This window comes from Fundulus heteroclitus, chromosome 3 (genome assembly GCF_011125445.2).
Source record: "Fundulus heteroclitus isolate FHET01 chromosome 3, MU-UCD_Fhet_4.1, whole genome shotgun sequence".
In the NCBI taxonomy this organism is placed as follows: Eukaryota; Metazoa; Chordata; class Actinopteri; order Cyprinodontiformes; family Fundulidae; genus Fundulus; species Fundulus heteroclitus.
Window position 1 is genome coordinate 33,735,448 of NC_046363.1, and position 15,587 is coordinate 33,751,034.

At 38.6% G+C, this 15,587-nt stretch overlaps 1 protein-coding gene across 1 annotated transcript in view; it reads right to left on the reverse strand.

The window, feature by feature from the left end:
* Positions 1 to 455: 455 nt before the first annotated feature.
* Positions 456 to 15,587, reverse strand: part of rspo1 (R-spondin 1) — a 29,948-nt gene continuing 14,816 nt past the window's right edge. Inside the window, exons 4-6 of the mRNA XM_036135253.1 lie at positions 14,396 to 14,539; positions 10,809 to 11,033; positions 456 to 2,011 (exon numbers count right to left, since the gene is read on the reverse strand). Of these exons, the coding sequence (XP_035991146.1) occupies positions 1,851 to 2,011; positions 10,809 to 11,033; positions 14,396 to 14,539 (530 nt within the window). The 3' untranslated portion in view covers positions 456 to 1,850. The remainder of the gene's footprint in view (positions 2,012 to 10,808; positions 11,034 to 14,395; positions 14,540 to 15,587) is intronic.

Below are 15,587 nucleotides of genomic sequence, written 5' to 3' on the forward strand. Positions count from 1 at the left end.
ATTAACATGTGCCCAAAAGCAAGCCCAGTACCCACATCCCAACCGGCCCTTACAGTGCAATTTATTTACCCTACTGAATAAATGTACTGAAATTTAATGTTGCATTTTTCTATTTTTAAGAGTGACATTATGTTGCTACAATATAAAAATATATGTTTTAAGGCTTTTCATCCATGTCAAACATGGGTGTCAGTCAATACCTGCAGAATTTGTGTTTATTTTTGTGTTTTCATCTGTCTTTCTGAAAAAAAGACTGAAAGGTTCTTTAAAGGCTGTTTCAATCAAACTCATTGGTGGTTCATAGCCAACAAAAAATGCAGAAACGTAAAAAAAAAAAAGATATCATTTATACATATTAAGCAAAAATCTGCCATTGACAATGGTAGGTTTTTAAGGAGCAATTTCTTGTTTGCAAAAAGAGCAATTATAAGACAAATGCACAACTTACAAGCAAAAGCAGTGTACAGCTGATGCACCACCAGCATCATCTGTATTTTATTCAGGCTTTCACAGAAAAAAAGCTATACATGATGATACTAATACTGGTAAACACTTCTTGACATATTATGTATCACATTCTATAGTATCAAAGACTGAATAAAGTACCATGTAACATCTTCAGATGTCTTAAGATACCTATACAGATATCTTGTTTTTAAAACCGAAACCTTTCCATATATGTGATGCAAAGCCAGTTTATTTGAAAATATTTGTAACATGTTGTGATTGTTCTCACATATGAGCAGTAGGAAAACATTAGTGTTGTGCAAAATCCCCAGATCCAAGTTGAAAACATGCTGGTTACTGAACAGATGATTTGATGGATAGTATAATGATAAGTGTGGTTCTATATATTAATGTGTATTTACATGTCCTTCCATTTGTTTTCCAGACTTTCTTCCTTCAGTCCATGAGACAAGTAATAAGACTAACTGTATGTGCAAATGTTGACTACTGATGTATGCAGCAAGATCTGTCAACCACTTAAATCCGTGCAGATATGCATATAAAATACGCAAACACGAATACTTCAGCTAGATTTAAAAACACACAAATGCTAATTAGTTTCATGCAAATATTATTTTCTGTGCAGATATTCTTTTTTTCAGATAAAAAATATTTCATTGAAAACAATCAGAAAGCAATGATATTGTATGTTTTTGTTTAGAAGCCACAGATGTATATGAATATGAAGAATATGGTTGATTATTCTCAACTTGTTTTTGTACCAGACGCCCTCAAATATATAATCATTTTCAGTGACTTAATTTTTGTTTCAACTCCCCACTGAACTTAAGGGTACCGCAACCTATTCCTGTTCGTTGTCTTCACATCCCACACTGGGACTTTTGAGGAACTCCAATCTGCCACCTCTCCAAAACACAAAAACTAATGAAACACTGATTGTGATTAAAATCAGGCTGGAAATTACAAACTTTACTAACGTCAAAAGACTTCAGAAAATCTCCATAAAGAATCCACTTTCCTGTTGAATGCTGCATTTTGAAAAGAAAGATATGTCCAAGAGTTTCGGTACAGTCTGTTTATGACACAAGCCAATCCAATCACAGTTTGCAACTTGACTTCACTATGCAACTGTGATTTTAACTGGAAACCAGCAAGGCTGTCCGAATAACAAAAGGTCCCCGGGATATTTTTTTTTTTTCCGAAAGATTCAGAAAACTTTTTATTTTATTTTATTTGAAGCAGTCCTCCAGTTCTTATTGCATCTTCGACAATGCAGCGTAGCAGCAGTAACTCTTTGCACTCGTGTCTCTGTTTTCTTGTTGTGTTGGGTGATGCACAGCCTCAGTTTTACTCCAAACCTCACCCCTCAGGCTTTGGTGAGTTTAGGTGACAGCACTGCTTGTGACTGTGGGAGCAGTGGTGGTCCTGCTCTGGGCTTTCCTCCGCTTTCCCCCTCCACCTCCTCCTTTGCTTTCTCGTCCTCTCCCGCGTGCATTTTCCCTCCTGTTTGTATCATCCTGTTTGTCACTCTTATTCTTTCTCTCTGAAATGACATTGTACAGACAACATGACTATTAGTGTTTGCTTTTCAAAATGGAGTCTTGTCAGGCATTTTTGGTTCTATTGTCTATATAAAGTGTATAAGGAGACCAAAGTCGTTTTACATCTTTTTCCACTTTTTTCCACTTTTAATGTGACACAAATCAAACAAACAAACAAACAGACAAAAAAATAAATAAATAAATAAATAAATAAATAAAATATATATATATATACATATCTATCTATCTATCTCTCTCTCTCTCTCTCTCTCTCTCTCTCTCTCTCTCTCTCTATATATATATATATATATATATATATATATATATATATATATATATATATATATATATATATATATATATATATAGTTAAAACAAGGCAACACCAGTCTGGTCGCTGACGTACAAACATCTTTTTTCACTTTTTTCCACTTTTAATGTGACACAAATCAAACAAACAGACAAAAAAAAAAAATAAAATATATATATATATATATATATATATATATATATATATATATATATATATATATATATATATATATATAGTTAAAACAAGGCAACACCAGTCTGGTCGCTGACGTGCAAACTCTTAAATTGATTCCTTGATAAAACCACCTTTTTATTCAGTTTAAACTATTTGGTCAACATCCTACATCTTGTCTTAGCAACAATAATTTTTGTTCTCCCATGATTATAACCAATGAAGGAATTTGGCATTAGTTACAGTGCTGACAGCATACAGACATTAGGTCCATCCTTCAGAAGACCCCGTCTACGTGGGAAAGAGAAGACCAAAAAGATTGGCAGGTGAATTGGGATGGTCTAGTCTTCACCAGCTGTCCCCACCCTTACCATAGCCTTTCTCGTGTTGCCCACAAAACGAGACTGCACGAAGCAGCTGTGAAACCAACCAAACGGAACCCGAAGGTTAAAGGTGCATTGCACACGTTGTGTGCAGGATGTATGGCGTTTGCAGAGATGCTGGCAGACCTTTTCCTGACCTTAAGCGTGTACAAATCCTGAATGGTAGGAAGATCTGTCCTGATGATCTTTCTGTAGACCTAATTGTTTGTTGCAGTTTGGACTTGTCCTGTTTTATGGATGAGCCAAATCACACAATGATGGACAAACATGGACTGAATGATGGTGGTGAAGATGATCAGTTGCTCCCGTGGACTTGTTGAGTTGCCACAGGAAGTATTGTATCTGCTGGGCCTTCCGAACTGTGTGGAAACCAGCTCAGGTCCCAAGAGAGGGTGGTTCCTAGAAACTGGAAGTAATCCATAGCAGACAGTGTGAGGGGAGGCAGTGTGGGGGAAGTTCCATCTCCAAATTCTTGAGCGGATAAAGCTTGAGGTGGTTCTAACACACCAGTGGACCAGCTGATCCACTTCCTGTCTATTTGCGGACCATCATTATCCTGGATCAGAACAATGACAGTGGTGTCATCTGCAAACTTCAGGAGTTCCGGAAACTCATCCAGTGAGGTGCAGTTAGTTGTGTACCAGGAGAAGTGGAGTGGGAAAAGAACATACCCCTGGAGGGGCACAAGTGCTGAGGGTTCTTGAGTGGGACAAAGCGTCCCCCAGCCTCACCTGCTGTCACTGTCAGAAAGTTGGTAATCCACAGACAGGTGGAGGCTGGCACTGTGAGTTGGGTGAGTTTCCATTGGAGGATGATTGGGATGATGGTGTTGATGGCTGAGCTGAAGTCCACAAACAGGATCCTGGTGCACATTTCTTTCTCTCGATCCACTGTATATATGTGGACGCACTGTATATACCATTTCCTCCTTTTGGCACCTTCTTTTGATTATTGAGTCGATGTGACACGTGAATTTCTCCACTGTGAGATCAATAAAGTCTATCTTATCTTATCTTATCTTATCTTATCTTATCTTATCCCTGGGTAATCGAGGGGTGCAGAATGAAGTGTAGTCCCAAATTTACTGCGTCATCTGCCGCCCTGTTTGCCCAGAAAGCAAATTGCAGAGGGCCTGTGATTTCAATGTCAACACTTCAACACTAGGTCTGTACTCATTTAACCCTTTGACGCTGTGTTTCATGGTGATTGGGATAATGATGGAGCATTTAAAGCAGGAGGAAGCATCACACAGCTCCAGAGACTTGTTGAGGAGGTCATGGGGCTTCCCTGGCCATCTGACTCTGAGAGACCCTACTTAAATCTTCCTCAGTGATATGTAGTGCAGGTAAGCGGTCAGGAGTTAGAGGGGATGGAGTTGTAAGTTGTTGGGTGGTGCAGGAAGTCCTTTTGAGTGGGAGTGAGGTGTACATGGCTCTTTTTCAAACCTACATAAGAAGCTGTTGTGGTTGTCAGCCAGTCAGGGAGTCATCACAGCATGGGGGCATGGGTCCTTGAAGCTTAAGTTTTTCAGGGACCTCCAAACTGCAGCAGGGTCATAAGATGAAAAGCTGCTTTTTAACTTCTTACTGTAGCTTCCCATAGCTGCTCAGATCTTCCCTGTTGAGAATATTTCTGGCCTTTGAAAAGAGGGGCCAGTTGATATATTTTGAAAGGTGTTGGTCTGCACACACATCCTTACAAAAACTGATGCATGATGTCACTGTGTCAGAAAGTGTATTCAGGTCAGTAAATGAAGCTTTAAACACACTCCAATCTGTGCAGTCAAAGCATGCTTGTAACATCTGCTTTGACTCATAAATCAGCTTCCTAACAGTCTTAACCACAGGCTTAGAAGTTTTCAGTTTTTGCCTGTAAATTGGGATGAGATGAAGCAGACAGCGATCCGAAGGTCCCTAAGCAGTCCTGGATAAGGTGCGGTATGCATCTTATAAAGCTGTTTAACAGTGATCCAGGGTGATTTTACCCCTGGTATTTTATCCCAGGCATTTTGCCTCCTGTTAGTATTTTTGGAAGTTTATCTGAGAGATTGGCCATCTTAAAATCCCCAAGAAAAATTAAGAAAAGTCTTTTTTCCATTCATGTCCATTATCAGCTCAGTTTTTATTTTATTTTTTTAGTTTGTGGAGTACAGAGTTGCCCTGTGATGTAAACAATGGCGCAAATAAACTGAGAGAAATCGGTCTATGAATAATGGGGTTTGCAGTAAAAAAATATTCCAGGTAATGACTACATGTCTTCTGTAACGCGATAACTTCAGAGCAACTACATTTTGTTTATGTCAGAGCCAATTTCAATGAGTCTTTAACAGCACAAAGAGAGTTGCCACACTTCCAACTAAGAGGAAGCGGTCATTATGTCTTATCAAAAGTCATTAAAATCTTTCAGATTGTGAGCACATCTCCTGTCCACAGCAGTCTTAATAGGATGTAATGTTAATTTCTTCTTAGACTTAGACAACTTTATTTGTCATTTTGTATGCACAGAGTGCGTACAGAACTAAATTTCGTTGCATACAGCTTGTAAATTGCAGTGAAATTAAATTACAGTGTAAGGTGCAGCAGTGATTTAAAAGTAAATAATTTAAATGTGGACAATGCAGGAGAAGTCACAGTGTACAGGTGAGTATTTTTTTAAAAACATTTGTATGTGCAGAATTGATTGTGCAAAGGCATTTGTCCAAGAATACAGCTTGTAATTTACAGTAGATTTAAAATACAGTATAAGATGCAGCACAAAATTTAAAAGTAAAGCAATTGAAATGTAAACAATGCAGGACAAAGTCACAGTGTACAGGTGAGTATTTTTTTCTGTGGGTTTTTTTTTTTTCTGGATAATTCCAACACTGATTACATATATTGTCATTCAAAGGAAACGTCTAGTGCATAACACCTGTGGAAGTCATGCAAGCATTAACTTTTTGGGGATTTTAGGACACTAGCAGCAGCACTGGATAAGGTCCCTACACCAAACAGTAAACTGTTTTTAGTAGGTTGAATATCAACACAGCCAATGTTTTGAATGAATTGTCTTAGCTCATATGACAGAACGTTTGAGACCAACATTTGTAGTTTATTTCATGGGAAGGGGTTGAATATTCTCACGTTAGGCATGTAGCAAGCAAAGTATCTGGGCATGGTAATACCTTGGGCAATTTCAGAAACGTTTTCTATGTTTCAATCGTTTAGACAAAATACTTCTCATGCTTGCATCAGGAACCGTGCAAAATTGCAACAGTACCATTTAGCAAAGGCTTCCAGCAATACTGGGATAACTTTTAGAATGGCATTTGCCGCTGTAGTTCTGATTATATTACGAACATCTTCAGAAACACAAATGTTGAAAAATGTAGTACACACTTACTGCAATAGTTATCTGAATGGTGAGTCTCAATGTAAGAAAACCTGAAAATATTTGAGTGTTTTGAAACGTTTCCTGTTCTGTTCCTGTAAATCTGTACATCCTCCATGAGCATGCCTCTCACGTCCTGCATAGTTTTGTAGATTAATGAACTTGAAAATTTTTGGGGGGGGGGAGAGGGATAGCCATTGGTTCAAACTGTTGTATTGTTTCTAGCCAGGGACTTGCATAATTATAAATAAAATAAGGTTTTGTTATCAGATTAACAGTTTATTTGCAGCAACGAACATCTCCACACTCGAGCACCGCGACTGTGCAACCTCACTCCTTCGGGAGCAAAGCCAACCTCGATTGCTGTATACCTGCCGACAGTAACAGCAAATCAAAACTATCATCTTTTTAACATCAACAAGCTCGAACATTTATAGCAACGGATCAACATCACTAGTGAACTCAAAGCCCAGCTGTCCTGAAGCACATGGGAGCGATCTGGCAGAGGTCTCTTAGTCTGTTTAATTTAAATTTCAACAGCTACTCACTCCACTGTCCCACTTGACACGCTCTCAAAGCGTCCACGTCCTCATCTCTGCTTTAGCTCTTGTACACACCCGTCACACATTTTAAGGGCATAATCGCAGCCTAAATACAAAAACTTTCCAGACTGCGGGTCATTTTCATACATCATCAGTTCAGCAATGGGATAAGCTAACACGTTTTAAGGCCTTGCAAGAGCACTGTGGAGAGTGAAGTAGCAATTATCTGCTTTACAAATCACTTAAAACTCAATTTTAGCTTTAATGAGATGAGCATTGTCAAGGGCCCAGTGATGGCCAGTGACAACCTGAAGAGTGGAAACAAAGACAAAAACAGACGTTAATGTCTAACAGCCACTGAAGCACATTTGATTGTTTCGTGTTCTAAGATGTGCCGTTACAATGAAGACTGATTGATTTAAAATGGGTTCAGTCTCTTCAGAACCTAAATAGTAAATAGGGACCATGGGTAAGCTCAGCCTACTGTCACCATATTGTTTTCTCATGGAAATTGTCTAAACTGAAAGATAAAAGTTCAATTGTAGATCTGTTATACTTAAACACCAGAATATAGAGGCAACTCTTGAAAATATGAATATCATGAAAAAGGGCCAATATGTTTTGTTACTCATTTCAAAAAAGTCTGGATGTCGTCCTCAACAGCACTCAATCCTTTACCTTTCACAATAGATACATCACCCGTTCTGCCTATTTTTTTGTTACTCATTTTAAAAAACTTGTTTATTATAAAGGTTAATCACAAATATAGTGAGATATTTAAAACATATATTTCCCTAAACCAAAACTTTTGGTTCTCAGAAAATTAGAATTTCATAAGTTCAATAATAAAGGCTATTCTGATCTAAACAGAAACGACAGGGTTCTTTAATATCATTAACATTGCATCGTTAAACTTTTTTTTGGGTTGTAGCTTTTGTGTTCATTTAAACAAGCACTTAAATCTAAGCATGAGCACTTGAAATTAAACACGACGAGCAAGAGCAGAGCAGTTCAAGAGTCCTCAAAAATATTTCAAAAACATGAAAAGACCGTGTAAGGACCTAATTACTCCTCTAACAAATCACTGATGGAGCCAAGAGACGGGGACTCCATCAGTTTGTGACAGGCCTGATTGCACCTCCTTCCCATCCAAGCTAAACAGCTTTGCTTGACAAATGCAATAACACATGCAGCAAATCCTCTCGCGTGAGACTTTTTTTTGTCAAGTGGCAGGAAACAGTGGGGAAGAGGGGGAAAAAAAAAATCACAGCCAAATCAACGCAAAGCGTGAGATCTGCAGACCACTAAATAACTAATGTTATACAAGAGCTGCCCCCTGTGTTTTATATAGCCCGCCTGCCAGCCAGCTCCCGCAGATGAATTCACAGCTGCACTCTCTTACCCACATGAATTTGTCCGCTGGAGTCACAGTGCCATCACCCACGAATTATCCTGTCGACTGTCCCAGTCCATTTTAGCAGAAGTTTAGCAAATTATAAACTGAGAAAAATAGATCTTTAGCAGTCAATTATGCAATCCACAAAGCTTCTCTAACTCAACATTTGTCACATGAAAAAAACTGTTTTTAAGCTACCTTTGCACACAGTTTAGAAAGAGTAGTTTATAGTTTTTCATCTCTAATGAACTCTCAAACTCAAAGCTGATGGTTGTTTTTTTTCCAAGAAGGAGTAGTAAGTGTGAAAATGAATCTCATTTCTAATATCCAGATAAAAGCCAGCAAAGAGCCGGCTTTCTCGATGAACAACTACAATCCTTCCTCCAAGCAGATCTGTGCGGGACGCTGTCAGATCATGTTCGGTTGTTTAGATCCAGAACCCGACAGGAACTTTCCAAGTTTAGAGAATGGTAACATAATATGCAAGCCCTCCCCATGTTTACTCACATACAGTATATCGGGGCAGGCCATCTGTTACATGTTGAAACATCTGTACTGCTGCCAGCGTTGTGCAAATGTTGTTTGCCAACGTTGCTGCTGTGGCCGAAATCCCCTAAGCGTGCCACCGTCCAATAAAGACTTTAAATACTCCTCATTTAAAGTTCTCCTTGCCCTTGTAAATAACTTCACAATTCTTGCCCTTGTAAAAATTGCTGCATTGTGTACTGTTATTAAAAACTGAAATATGGGGGCATTTAGAGAGAAAGTGGCTTGCTAATAACTCCAAATTAGCGTTAATCCAATTGCAATTAAAGACATCTAATCCAATTAACTTAAACGACTATTTTCAACAGCTACTAAAACGTAGCAATCAAGTATTGGACCCTTACAGATTGTTTTGTTGTTGTTGTTGTTTTACTTTTGTGTCACACTTTTTTTTTTTAGATCACACAAATGTTCTAGACAGACAGCCCGAGTAAACACAAAAGACTGTTTTCAACAGAGCTAATTTATTAAGGGAGGGGGGCACACAGAAAAACAACTTGACCCTATGTGACAAAGTGCTTTCCCTCTTTGTTAAATCATAATTTAAATGTGAATACCGGTAATTAAATTAGCTATGTATAATTTCAATGGCCACACTTCAGTTGAAGTGTAACGCGTCCCACAACCAACTTTTTTGCAGTTAAACTGTATAAACCGGGCCTAAGGGTGCTACTTTAATGTTACTGTGTAATTTATACTTTTTTTATTCTGCAACATTATTTTTAGGAAACTGTCTTACTGCTGCCCTCTCAGGGTTAAATGGTGGCTATTGCAGTTTAATAGTCCTACCGGTTCCAACGGTACATGCAGTCGTCACTGGTACATGGTTTCATCACCATAGCCCAGTGTTCGGGTATAAACACATCTCAGTCATACAGAGACCCTCGTGGCGAGATAGACTGGTGAGCATTAAGAGCATTGATTGATTATTGGTTTGCACGTTAGCCCATGTGAGCCAGGATGCTAATTGCATCACTTTATCCCTCAGTACTGGACCCATCCTGTCTTCCACTGCCTCGGCAGCACCGGCTCTGGGCATCGCTGAGACAGCGGCTCAAACTGTTAAGGCTCAGGGCCCTGTGGGGTGTGTGTGTGTGTGTGTGTGTGTGTGTGGGGGGGGTAAAAATGCTCTACCTCAAGACTGATTAGTAAAGAAAGCGCCAGTGTCGCTCTGGTTACTCCTTTTTTCAACATGTCACTTTCCCTCGTCAGGACCGCAGTTATTACAAAAGTTTGTTATCACAAACGCTTGTCTCAATTCTTGATATCATTGGTTGATTTGAATAGTTCTAATTTCCCCTTAAAAAAACTTTTGAAAACTCCATTTTGAATTTACTCAGCTTATCTTTGGGGAATGTTTATGAAATTGCTTATCCAAAACATTTAATTTAAAAAAAAAAAAGCAAAAACAGAACAAATATTTCCTCTTTATGGCATTATATATATATTTTTTACTTTTGTATTTTCTATTACTCTGGATTCAGTTTTTTTTTTCTTTGCCCCAATCACAAATAGCATTTTTTTTCTGTAATTCTCATTCAACTTATGGTGGATTCTTTCTACCAGAGTCGTTGTTTAATGGCCTCAGGCAGTGAACAAGGCAAAGAGCGACTAATGAAATGTTGTGAAAGGAGATAATGGCCACTAATCGGTGAAAATGACTGTTAACCTGCTGGAGAGCAAGCGGCTGTGTGCGGCTTCGAAAAAAAAAACTCCCGCTTCAGTGGTCTTCAGAAACAAACAGCTCTTTCTCTGTTTTTTTTTTCAGATCCCTGTCCAGCTCAGCTATGCGTAATGTCCACCCTTCATCTGTTTGGCCGGGTGATTGAGTTTATTGTTCATGTGTGCTAATCTCGGGAGATTCTGTAACCTTCTAAGTCCTTCGCCAAACCAAGCCCGACCAACATGCTGCGGGTCAAAGCCGCACCGGTGAGCGTGCCGATGAGAAGTGAGTAATGACTGACTGAATGCCTTTCATTTGCTTGTATGTCCGAGGGAAGCAAAAAAAAAATAAATCTCCTTGCATTTTATTTGGCAGTCTCATTTGTGAATCAGCTTTTTTTTGGATGTGTGTTTTACCTCTTGCACAAGGCGTCTTGGTCACGACACACTTCCTCCTTTCTGTCTCTGGAGCACAGGTCTGTGGGGGCACATAAGCAGGGGAGGTGTCCACACTGGGAATCTGGGGAAGGGGTAAACGAACCCGGGTTTGCGAGCCCTTCTTAAATCCACATGTCTTGTTCTTCTTCATGCAGGAACTCCACTGGCTCCACTCTCCCAGTTCACACTCTGAAGCATGATGACCTGGGACAAAAAATATATATACATATATATATATATACATATTTATATCCAAACAGCTTATGGGTTGAGTGAATGGCCCACAGCTTCAGCATCTCACATTTGTGCCATATTTTCTGTGTGCTTTTCACACTTCAGTAGGTTTGACTCAGGATAATGAGCTTAGAGAGTCTGCACATCTGAAAACAATTTGTGATTTGTGGATGGATTTATAGCAGGGGAGCCACAGGTTTAGGTAGTTGCTAAGAAACAGAAAACGTGTTGCCTTTTAAGCAGACTCTGCATGCGACAAACACGGCTGAGAGCAGATCCAGTTTAACTGGGCAATGTGGATCCAGACAAAAGTATTCATACCTTTGGAGCGTTTTGAAACTTTGCCAGGTCACAACCACGGACTTCAAAGTCTTTTGTTGGGCTTTGGTGTGACAGAGCAACACAAAGTAAAGTATTACTTTGAAGTTGAAGGAAAAATAATTACATTGTGTAATGAAAATTTGACAAGTGCAGTGAAACGGATTGTCTTTACCAAACAGGAGTTCAACATCCATTTCCACTGTAGTATGGATGCCACCCAGCTCTGACTTTCAAGTATGCCAGGTTTCACAATCCCACCATCGTCACCTTACCTCCTGCCTATCCTAAGTAAAATATTGGTTCACCTGCAACTTCAATAAACTGAACAGGGATAAAACTGGGATCCTATTATTATTATTACATTGTAAAAAATATAAATTAATGAAAAATATATTATGATTTGTCCCTTTAAGGAATACCATCCTATGTAAAAATAAATAAATAAATAAAGAGTATGGCCCAGCTGTAAACCTACCAACACATGGCCCTGAGAGAGTTTAAAGATGCAGTCAAGAGGCCTAATTCAACATGTTGCAGAGGTCCACAGCTCAGGTGTGAGAATCTGATGACAAGACAACTATTAGTCATGGGCTCCACAAATCTGGCTTGAATGCAAAAGAGGCAAGAAGAAAGCCAATGTTAAAAGAAAGAAAGCCCCAATTGAAGTTTACACCAAACACCAGCATGGCGATGGCAGCATCATGCAATGGGAATGCTTTTCTTCAGCGGCGAGAGAGAAGCTGGTCTGAGTTTTTGGGAAGTTCCCCTTTTTGGAGGACAATAGCCTCAAACCTCGCCTTTTGGCTCAGCTCTCTCTTCACCACAACAGATCGGTACAGCGCCCGCTTCACAGCAGACGCTGCACCAATCCGCCTGTCGATCTCCCGCTCCATCTTCCCCTCATTCGTGAACAAGACCCCAAGATACTTAAACTTCTCCACAAGGGGCAGCACATCCTCTCCAACCCGGAGAAGGCACTCTACCCTTTTCCAGCTCAAGACCATGGTCTCGGACTTGGAGGCACTGATCCTCATCCCAGTCACTTCACACTCAGGATTCTGCTGAGGGTATAGAGCTGATCCAGTGTTCCACGACCAGGACGAAAACCACACTGCTCTTCCTGAATCCGAGGTTCGACTATCCGACAGACTCTCCTTTCCAGAACCCTGGAATAGACCCTACCAGGGAGGCTTAAGAGTGTGATTCCTCTATAGTTGGATCGCATCTCTTCTGGCCAGACAAAAAACATGTCATCTGTAGCCAACATTTCGAAGAAGAATGTTTTCAAGATGACATGAAAGCGAGAATTTTCGGTAGGTTTTTCTTTTTTATAATGTAGAATTTGCGGGGACATTTGGTTACCCGAACAGAGGGGCGGAGTAATATGACGCACTTGGAAAGTATACTCACTGTTGCGTAGCCCACTTATTTTATGTGACTTTGGTCTTCTTTTTTCTAAAGTCACTTGTAAATTTCACGAGTTGCGGGTTGCAGTTTTTTGGGCTTGTTTCTGAAAGTGAAGTCGCTAGTTTGGGCTCTAAACTAAGTGACGCTGAAATATCCCTTCGCCTCATAATGCACTGGAGCTCATCCAGACAGGAGCAGAGTGAGTAAAGGCAGAAGGAGCCGCTCTGCCCGTATTTTCTGCAGTTTACGGTTGCAATAACTGATGATAACTGCTGAAAGTAGATTAGGCGGTGCAGATCACCATTTTGAGCAGAGATTGGTTCTAAAGATGAGTTTTATACTCATCTTATACCCAACCCATAAACCGTACTTTAATGCTTATTTGTTGTCTTTTTACGTTTCAAAAATGTAAAATTAGTATTACTTCAAATTTAAATGCTTAATAACATGTCTATCGTTGTTTAAGAGGTAAAAAAAATATTTCGGCATGAAAACAGGTAATTTATTTACAAGGGGACAGATAGGGCATTGGGACTTGCACAACAGCCGATCCCGCGACCTGACGTCACCAACTGGGAAGTGGCAGTACTGTTCTTGACCAACATGGATGTCTCCACTAAAGTATATTCAAATGACAATTACTCCTAATTAAAAAAAACGTATAATTTATTGAATAGTATGTAATAATTTTATATTTAAAGTACTTTCAGCAGCTAGAATTCTGATTTTGACCAGATTTTTCCTTTAAGGTACTCGGGGCGAATTCTCCGGGGCCTTGCAACCAAGGAACATTTTCAACTACCTTGGTGACCTCAGAACCAGAGATGAGAGAACCTAACCCGGAGTCCCCCTGTTCAATTTTATTGAACTTGAAAAGAAGAATGGACAAAAGCTTAATATCGAGTTCTACAAAGTTAGACGAGAGACACCCAAAAGGTCTTGCAGGGGAAACTGCATCAAAATGAAGTTCTACAGACTATTTGAGCTGGTAGATTGAATAGAAATGCATGGCATAAGTTTCAGATTTTTCTTTGCTAATTTCTTTTTTTTAAATTAAGCACTGCTTTGTGTTGGTCGTCACATAAAAATCCAAATAAAATACTTTGAAGTTTATGGTTGCAAATGTGAAAAGGTTCACAAGGTATGACTGCTATTATTTTAGGAGAGCCTTTGACTGAGCTGATTGTTTTTGTTTATTTTGTCTTTTTATGTTCATGCTCTCCATTTTTAGTACTTACCAGTTTTATCTTGTAGCACTTAGGGAATTGCGTATAAAGTGCATTACAAATTTAATGTATTATTATTATTATTATTATTATTATTGTTATTATTATTGTTATTATACTTCCAAAAACCAGGAATTTAAAGGGCTTAGACTTTTAATGTTTGAGACATTTAAAAATAAACTAGAAAGTCACAATATTGTTTCAAGTAGTGACAAAAGTAAAGAGTATGTGAACAGGAAGAATATCTTTAGAATTTCTGTAAATTTCCTTTTATCTTCCATTAAAGTAAGAAGTGACAAGCACAGTTTATTCAAAGGGGATTTTTATCCTAGTAATGCTGTTTTTGACTTACTTGGTAGATAATAAAAGTTTACTTACCGTCACAATCCATGGTGTTATTGGCACTGTGCTTGCCTGGAGGGCAGCTGACGTAACATCGGCCACTGTGTGAATACAAGCCCTCCTTACATTTGGTGCAAAAGTTGCGGCTGAAACATGCCTCACAATTCTCTATTTTACACTCTGAAACACAAAGACAAAGGGAGAGAATTACAAAAACAAATGGCAGATATCAAGATCCTTATCGCAATATCCTGTCTGAACCTTTCAAAGCTCTCGAGAAATATGCTCAGAAGAGCTTGCTTTATATTTTCTCTAAGAGATTTATTAGTAATTGGAAAATGCATTGGATTTTTTTTTCATAATTGCTATAGTTGAATTTTAAAAACACACTCAACACAAAGCTATTTTAAGGCAAGTTTAAATCAAAGCTGCCAGTGTCTGTTATAGCAGATTTCACAACAGGCTGTTTCTCAATATCTTAATCTTAAATGTACTGACTTAGGGGTGACCACGGGTATCTCAAATTTGACTTTTCACACACTTTTTGCTCTTTTTTTTCAAAGTACACTGAATATGCTCATGCTATACTCTTACAGTTAGCCACAACAACCTCTTATCCAGCCTTTAAAATATGTTTTTACAACCCAAGGAGTTATACTAAAAGAAGTATTGTCCAAACGACTGTAAATATGTGTAAATGTGTCTTTTACAGTGTTGTGAAAACGTAGTTGTTGCCTAGATTTCTTCTGTTCTTATACATTAATGCTAAATGATCATCGTATTATTTTTTGTCAAACAAAATATTTAAATATTAAATTATACTTTCATATACTTATGCAACCCAGTCTGACCCACTCTGAAATTGTAATCCCCCATCTTGTTAAATTATAAATTAACTGTGAGGTATTACATTTTTTTTATTTCATTTTTTTATTTCATTTTTATTAGCCAAATTCAGGGTTAGGATGACTAAGCCTACTGCCTGACATGTAGAATCTACAAATCACTTAAATAGAGCCTGTCCAACAACATGAAGTAGACTAAAAGATCCCAAAACATAACACAGAGTGTATGATTACATAATAAGGCAGGGTAAAGCCAATTTATTTGGATAGCACATTTCAGTACAAAGACAATGCAAAGTGCTTTACATGATTAAAATATAGGAAAATAAAACAGAATAAAAGCAAGTTGGAATAAAATGTAGAAACAAAATAAAACATGGGAA